This window comes from Vulpes lagopus, chromosome 3 (genome assembly GCF_018345385.1).
Source record: "Vulpes lagopus strain Blue_001 chromosome 3, ASM1834538v1, whole genome shotgun sequence".
Classification (NCBI taxonomy): domain Eukaryota; kingdom Metazoa; phylum Chordata; class Mammalia; order Carnivora; family Canidae; genus Vulpes; species Vulpes lagopus.
This window is the reverse complement of record NC_054826.1, coordinates 127,547,116-127,555,227: the sequence shown is the minus strand read 5'-3', so window position 1 is coordinate 127,555,227 and position 8,112 is coordinate 127,547,116. Positions and strand designations below refer to the sequence as shown.

At 63.3% G+C, this 8,112-nt stretch overlaps 1 protein-coding gene across 3 annotated transcripts; it reads left to right on the top strand.

Annotated features, from left to right (window-relative positions):
• The first annotated feature begins 42 nt into the window (after positions 1–42).
• On the top strand, positions 43–4,474 carry TEDC2 (tubulin epsilon and delta complex 2). Of its 3 annotated transcripts, none has more exons than XM_041750506.1 (10): positions 43–224; positions 334–432; positions 598–668; positions 764–1,166; positions 1,574–1,627; positions 2,219–2,312; positions 2,500–2,611; positions 2,697–2,798; positions 3,202–3,392; positions 3,630–4,472. In XM_041750506.1, the coding sequence occupies exons 1-10, from the start codon at positions 199–201 to the stop codon at positions 3,774–3,776; spliced, it is 1,299 nt and encodes a 432-aa protein (XP_041606440.1). In that variant the 5' UTR covers positions 43–198; the 3' UTR covers positions 3,777–4,472. The 3 variants fall into 3 exon arrangements, with proteins under 3 accessions (XP_041606440.1, XP_041606441.1, XP_041606439.1); XM_041750507.1 differs by lacking the exon at positions 43–224 and having other exon boundaries at positions 238–432; positions 764–834; positions 1,000–1,166; positions 3,630–4,474; XM_041750505.1 differs by lacking the exon at positions 43–224 and having other exon boundaries at positions 238–432.
• The last annotated feature ends 3,638 nt before the right edge of the window (positions 4,475–8,112 follow it).

Sequence of the window (8,112 nt, the reverse complement as noted above, 5' to 3'; positions counted from 1 at the left end):
CCCTCCACGCCCCGAGTGCAGCGGTGGCTGGGCCTCGGAGGCCGGATCGCCGGGGGGCGGGGCCGGAGCGCGGGGGGGGGCGGGCCCTGGGTCCTCGGCTCCGGATTGGTCAACGCCGCCGGAAGGGGGCGGTCCCCTAGCCCTGAAAGGACCGGACTTCCCGGAGGCGGCAAATCCGGAGGAGCCGCGGCCGTCTTGATGCTGCCCGCCGGCTGCTCGCGCCGGTGAGATCCGGGCGCTGGGCTGCGGGGCGGGCGCGGGGCGGGCGATGGGGCGGGCGGGAGCGCGGCGCGGGGCGGCCGGGGAGCTGAGCCGCCGGTGCGCCCCTCCCAGGCTGGTGGCCGAGCTGCGGGATGCCCTGGACGCCTGCGCTGAGCGACAGCGGCGGCTGGAGCGGAGCGTGCGCGCGTGCCGCCGGCTGCTGCGGCCCTGGTACGCGGACCCCGAGACCACCCGGGCTGGGAGGCCGGGCCGGCACCCTCTGGCTGCGCTCCTCTTCCCCTGCAGGCTCCGAGCGGGGGCTGCTGGCGTCCCGGGCGGCTCCTTGGGGTTGGCAGCGTCGCTCCTGGCCGTGCCACGGCTGTCCTGTCTTTGCAGGGAAGCGGCCGAGCTTCCGGCTGCGGAGCCAACCCCGGCGCCGGAAACTCAGGAAGAGGCCCCGTCTCCGGGTAAGCTTCCACTACCCCGTCTTGGTGCTGCCCTTGCTGTTTTCTGACAGCACTTTCTTGCAGTGACCGCCGCAAGAGTTTTTTGGCTTTTGCAGCATGCACGCCTAGCCCTCAAGACCTCAAGGAATTGGAGCTTCTGACCCAGACACTGGAGAAGGCTGTACGGGTGAGGAAAAGCATGTCTAAGGCTGCAGAAAGACACAAGGCCCTCAGCCTGAAGTCTGGGTCCACTGCCCCTTCTCCTGCCACCGCAGCCTCTGCCCCATCCCGGGTCTCAGGCCAGGCTGGCAGGCGAGCCTCAGAGACAAAACCACTCAGGGGCATCCATCAGACCAGGATACCTGCCGAGGGCCTCCCCGAGTGCAGGCTTCCGTCAGCGGGGGATCACACCTGCAAGGGGAGGGGAGCCCTAGCCACCAAGCCTGGACCAGGCCTCGGGGACCAACTTCCACTGGCTGCTCCTCCAGCCCCGGAAGCTTTCACATTGAAGGAGAAGGGGTAGGTTTCCCAGACCCTTCCTGAGGGTCCACCTCATCAGACCCTGGCCAGCAGCAGGAATCTGGGATGTGGGGTGACAGGGAGGGCAGGGCATTGAGCCTGGACGTGGGCCAGGGGAGCCCCCAGGGTGCCATCCCAGGAGATCCGTGCCCTGAAGCTGGCCGAGTGGAACATTGTTAGGGCCTGTCGCCTTCTCACTGGCTGTCCTGCCCCCATCCTCTCATCCATCCGGCCCAGGGGCTCCGAGTGGGCTCTGCAGGGCCTGGGCTCTGCTCCTGGTGTCCTCTTCTCTCTGCCAGGCCAGAGCTGGATTCTGCTGGCTCCCACCACCACTCTGGAAGCCCTGTCACATTGGGGGGGGGGAGCCCCCAGAGTGAGGCTACTCTGAGCACTGGCTTTGCTGACAGGGTCCTGCTGAAGTTACCCGCGGCCTACAGGAAAGCAGCCTCCCAGAACTCCCGGTAAGGCTGAGTCTTAGCTGGGTGGAGTGGATGGGACATGTGGCCAGCAGGGAGGCTGAGGCTTCCCGCCATCGCAGGGCCACATCGGTAAGACTTTTCCAGCGGGCTGCCCTGCTTCGTTTGCTGGGTGGGGACACTTTCCGCGTGAAGGGAGTCTGCCGTGGTCCCCATAGACTCAGCGGGCTTTGAGGCTGAGACCTTGCATCCTCGTCTGTCTTGTCTGTGGAAATGAGGATGATGGTATCAGCTTCATAGAGGTGCCTTTTTCGATGCTGCACCTGCTACGGAGCCAGCACCGTCAAGAGTTCTTGCCCATCGTCCCGGGCCATCCGTTACCAGTCGCTGGTGGCTCCTCTGCTCTCCTCTCTCGAATTCTCTCCTAGTAGTTCCCAGAGTGTGTCAGATCTGTCCCCTTGTCACAGACACTGTCCTCTCAGCTCCCTAAAGCCTTGGGGGACCCCTCCTGGCATTCAGCAGAGCCAGACGCCCCTGATGGGCCCCTGCCTTGGCCTTTCCCTGCCTCCCGAGGCCCTGCTGGGTGGAGTAACCACGTCCCTCTCTGGTCCCCGGGTGCCTGTGTGCGCATTCCAGCCTGTGGACCCAGCTCAGCTCTATGCAGACCAGTGACTCCGTGGATGCTGCTACCAACGCCAAAACCCAGTTCCTCCAGAAAATGAAGATGGCTGTATTCTTGCTGGGCTTTTGGGACCCACCAGGGTGTGTGTGTGGGGGGGGTGGGGGTTCTGGCTCTAAGTCTGATGAGTTTAAGAAGCAACTCCAGGAAGAGCCACAGCCACTCTGGGGTCCTGTCCTTGGCGGGAGGGGAAATGGGGGAGCCTGGCAACAGAGGAGTTTCCCTGACCCGTGTCCAGTCAGGCTGGCCTGGCTCTGGGCTCAGTGCTGCAGAGGTGGAGGCGGAGGCGGGGCTCCTATGGAAGGCCTGCTCGCTGCTGAGACAGCGAATGGAGGAAGAGCTCTCGGCAGGTCAGTGGGCCCTGGTGTGTGTTTTTGAGGGGGAGGCCTTCAGGACTGGCATGGACCTGGGTCGCCCTCCCTGACTTTTGCGTAGACTGTGCTGACTGGGTGCAGGAGTACCACTGCCTGCTTACCCTGGAGGGACTGCAGGCCATCACGGGGCAGTGTCTCCACAGACTGCAGGAGCTGCGTGCTGGTGAGGCTCAGCCCCATCCCCGCCCCCCCAGGCTGAAATCTGGTCAGGGGTCAAGGTCCTCTAGCCAAAGGGCAGCATTAACGGCAGGGCCCCTCAGGGCAGGTCCTTCCCCTTGTCATCCCAGGCATTGTCCCACAGGACCAGCCAGGACTGCACCCCGCACCCCACTGCCCCTCCTGCCGCAGCCCTGGAGCTGTAAATAGTCCACCTGTTTATCTAATTCCTGAGAAGGTGCTGTGTGAGAGTCATAGGTGCTGGCAGGTGACCTGCCTTGCAAGACGCAGTTATTTATGGAGGGCTTCATCCAGGAGGCGAAGGGAGACCTTGCACCCCCTAAAAGCAAGTGGGAAGGAGGAGGTCCCTGGCTGCCACCCCATGAGGCCACATACTCCTGTCCTCACAGAAATGGTGGGACAGCAGTTGGGGCCATGGCCTGAGGGGAGATGCCCCAGAGCCTCAGGGTCCTGTGAAGGAAGAACAGACCCTACCTGGAGCTCGCAGCTACTTCTGTACTCCAGCACCATGGAGCTGCAGACGCTGGCGGCCCTCAGGCTGCGAGTGGCCATGCTGGAGCAGCAGATCCACCTGGAAAAGGTACTTCCAGAGTAGGGGGATGAGGACTAGGGGACTGAGTGCCAAGGGACCCTTGGGCTTTGGGCTGAGGTGGAAGACAGAGCCTCTGGGCTGTGCACAGCTGACACAGCACTGGCCCCAGGGCTGGAACATGGCACCTGAAGCCCTCCCTGGGCACTGCGGGGGCCTTCTCTAAGCCTCCAGCTAGCTGCCCAGCCCAGGGCCCCCCTGAGATCTTGGTCACACGTTACCCTGTAGGTCCTGATGGCCGAACTCCTCCCGCTGGTGAGCACACCGGAGGCACAGGGGCCACCCCCACTGGCACTCTGCCGAGCCGTGCATAGCCTGGTCTGTGAGGGAGGTGAGCGCTTCCTCACCATCCTTCGAGACGAACCTGCCAGCTGAGCCCTTCCCGTGGCCAGCGACCACCCACCTTGCCCATTCCCAGGCACAGGACCCTGGAATGAGGGTGCACTTGTTCTGACCCTCAGACCACTGGGAGACCACCACCACCCCTTCTCCATTAGGTGAACAGGGATTGGGAAGGTCTGGTCGGCCTGGGGGCCCAGGGATGGCTGTAGCCACCCCAGAAACCAGGGGTGCCAGGTGGGCTGGAGATAGCCTCCCGGCTCTTGATGAGGAGCCCAGGGCCCTTCTCGCAGCAGCTAAAGCTGACAGGCCTCCACGTGGCGTGCACATCAGAGGCCTGCGGGCTTTTTTCTCAGCTACCTCTGTTTTTCCTTGTTTTAGACTTAGAAGCCACTTGTGTGACATTAAAACTACTTCAGAAAGTATATTCAAGATGGGATTTGGTGTGTTTGTTACTTGTGTTTTTGCTTACTAACAACACATCAAGCGTACTTACTGAGAATACATGTATGCCTTCTGTACTCAAGGGAGGGCAAAAGGCACTGAAGGTGTGCAGCGCTGGGGACACCCCTCAAGCCCTGGCCCTGGCGCACCTGAAACCTCTCCCCCCATCGCCTAGACTGGGCCCACTGGGAGACACAAAGGCCATGAGCCCCTATCAGAGTGGGCAGACACTGTGTGTGACCACAACTGTCCTGGCACCGTGCTCACCACTTTCTCCTGGGTTGTTGCTGTGGCCAGTGTGGGCCCCCCAACATTGAGTCACCACCCCCTCACCTTCTCCACGATCCCCTCCTCCCCAGCTCCTGCCGCCCCCCTGAAGAAATCCTGGCTTTGTGGAAAGCAAGAGAATTTAGAGGTCAGGGTCACAGCGTCTGGGTTCATACCAGTCACGGGCTTGGGTTTCCAATGTGACTTATTTGCCAACGTGGGACTTTCAACGAGATTCTTGAGGGCCCTGAGCCTCAGTTCCCAGTGTTGTCTCCACTGTCATCCTGAGGGTAGTTGTTGGGAGAAATTATTGAAGAGATGTAACCATCAGCCGACCTAAGAGCTGAATCTGGGCAATGGGAGGCTCCTCACCGCCCCCCCCATCCTTGGAATGGGGGTTCCACTTGCCTTTTCACACCCAGAGGCTGCTCCGAGGAGGACACAGCCTTGACATAGCCATGTGGCACTGAGAACACCTGCAGGGGGCACGGTACAGCCCAGGGAGGGCCTCTCTGGACACCACCCCTTAGGCTCCAGGTGGGGGCTCCCTTCCCTTATTCCCCCTGCCCCCCCCCCACTAGGCCTGCCCTCCCCATGAGGGGCCTGGTCCAGAGGACACTCAGGAAGCTCCAGAGCAGCCATCACACCAGCTGTAATGGCTATTACCCCTGGGACTCGGGTGAGGACAAAATACACAGGAGTAGGGGCTCCTGGGTGGCTCAGCGGTTGGGTGTATGCCTTTGGCTCAGGATGTGATCCTGGGGTCCGGGATCGATTCCTACATCGGGCTCCTTGCATGGAGCCTGCTTCTCCCTCTGCCTCTGTCTCTGTGTCTCTCATGAATAAATAAATAAAATCTTTAAAAAAAAATACACAGGAGTAGGCCCCAGGGAGGGCCAGGAGTGTTCTTTAAATAAACTTAGTGAGCACTTTTGCCACCAAGCACAGTCCTCAGAGCTGGAGCATTGGCCCTTTGTGTAGACACTGATGAGCAACAGGGAATTAACTCCAGCTTCTGCCCTGGGCAGCAGGGGTGGGGGGAACCCAGGAACCAGGTAACTCCTGGAGAAGGCCTGGTGTTCTGAGAACTAGATGAGGTTGCAGGTGTGGGGGATGAACTAAGTGATGCTGAAGCAGCCTTGGGGTGGCTCCAGGCCCCGAAGCAGGAAGTCCTACTTATAAAAGCTCCCACAGTCCCATGGACCAGAACCCCTGAACATGGAATCCCAGGGTTGCTGGGGACCAGATGACAGACCAAAGCAGGAAACCTAAAATGAGTCTTCATTGCACTGAGGGGCTGTCCTGTGCAACGGCTCTGTCCGCTGCCCAGAGCAGGAACGCGGAAGGAAGAGCACAGAGATGGGGAGTCTGGGGGACAGCCCCTGCCCCTCCCTGGTCCTGGTCTTTCCACTGCTTGCTACTTCTAGAGCTCATGCCCAGCAGTTCACTGGACCTTTGCCCCTGAGGGGTCAAGGGTGTCCACCCTGATCCCCAGCCAGGTCCTGATGGGCGCCTGAAGGTGGCTGACTCAGGGACGCACCTATCAGGACCAGGGTGGGTGCTGTCCCCTGGAGGGCTGTGGCGCCTGGGCCGTGAGGTGCCCCCTTGCAGGAGGAGGCACGGGCGGAGGTCTGGGGTGGCGCCCCCTCCAGATCCGCGCCGCCCACCCTGATTCAGCGCCGAGCCGGAGGCAGGCGGCGGCGAACTCCTCTCCCCGGTGTCCTGGTGGCGTCACCGCATCCCGTACCAATCCGCTGTGACGTGGCGGTCGAGGACGGGAGCGGGGGCTGCGCGGGCGCCCACACCCACCAGCGCGCGGCCCCCGTCCGCGGCATGAGCGCGCCCGAGCCCCCGCCCGCGGCGCCCGTCGAGCCCCTGGCGCCCCCGGAGCCCCCCGGGGCCCTGCGCGCGCTGCTCGTGGCCACCGGCGGCGTGGGGGGCTCCTGGCCGCGCTGCGTCCTGCCCTTCGGCGCCGTGACCCTGCTGGCCGGCGCCGCCGCCACGGCCATCACCTTCTCGCTGCGCGGCCCCCACATGGACCTGGAGCAGGGCGTGGCGCTGGCCACGCTGGGCGCGGGCCTCGGGTTGCTAGGCCGCCGCGCTCCTGTGCTGGGGCGCTCGGCGGCGGGCGGGGCGCGCGGGGCGGCGGGAGCCGGGGGCGGCCTGAGCCCGGCGGCGCCCCGGAGCCGGCGCCCCCTCCGGACCTTGCCCCCGGCCGGGCGCGCCCCGCACCGCGCGGGACGCCGACGCCCCTCTCCGCACCGCCCCTTCCTCGTTCCGGGGAGGCCGGGGTGGGGGCGGCGAGCCATTGCCCCCTGCTCCTCGGCCTCGCCCCTCCGCACTCCGCCCGCGGCGTTGCAGCGTTCCGCTCGGCGCAGAGCCGGTCCACCCCGGCCCACTCGAGAGGGCCTGCGCAGCTCGGGGGCCTGCGGTGTGCAGGATGCCGCGGACTCGGTGGGACCACCCTCGCCGGGGTGAGGCGCAGCGGGCCGTGCTCCCCTCCCCCAGCCGTCTGTGCTCCCTGCTGGGACAGAAGCCCCTCTCTGCGGAAGAGACGCTCAATAAATGTTCTTGTGAAATGTGTACGAGTGGTGGCTTGCAAATGTCTGGAGGGAACAGTGGGTCCTGGGCTAGGCCAGGAGGTTTGATCGATTGGCCTTTTAAGGGAAAGACCCCCGGCCGCCTGAGGCTTGGGACTGTCTGGCCCCCTGGGTCCCTTCTCCCCACCCCACCCCCACATTGGCTCCCTACATGCCCCAGAGCCAGCAGCTGTCACTCTGGGGATGGGGGTGGGGGTGGGGTGGGGGGATGGCTGTAGCCAGAGAAGGTGCATGTGGGGGCAGGGAGGTGGAGTCTCCTCTAAGGTGCCAGGAAGGGGCAGGACCAGCAGAGAGGTGTGAGAGGCCCCAGAGGCTGGGGACAAGTGGCGCAGTCCACAGGAGCAATGAGCCCGGACTGCGGGCTGGGGAGAAGTCCCTCCCCAGCTCTCTCGGGCCATCTGCCAGGGCCATCCTAGGGGCCAGAAGAGACTGCGTGCAGGGGCCATTCCGGAGAAGAGGCAGGGCTGCTTGCAGCCTCCTCCCTGGGGAGCCCATGAAACTACCGCCCTCTGGGCCTGGAGCGCCCTGCTTGCCAACACTGACCACTACGATGACAACGAGATGATGACGACGACGACTACGACCACAGATGAACACTCACAGCATGCTGAGCCCTGAGGGCCTCCTTCCACCCACACCAGAAACCACCAGATGTTCTGCAGACCTTAGCCTGAACTCCCCGGGAGGGAGACAAAGCCTGCAAGTCTGATGCAGGATTGGAGGGGAGGTTGCTCCCCAATTTCCTTTCTTCCCTCCCGACAGGAGTTTGAAATCTCGACAGCTAGGGGCTCCCTGGAGGCTTTGGCTCAGGCTCTTCGGAACTCTTGTGTTGGGCCTGGGCACCTCTCCCCATGGCCAGCTAGTTGGCCCCAGGAGGATCAGTTGCAGCCAGGGCTGTGCTCATCCAAGGCTAGTTGTGAGGCTGATGACCAGAAGGACCTAGAAGAAGGTGGCTGGGAAGGTGCCAGTCCAAGCTTGATTTGTTCTGGAGCAGAATTTTCTCCCTGTCAGTTCTCTCAGTCGTGCACAGCTATCGTTTTAACAGGCACATTTTTTTTATC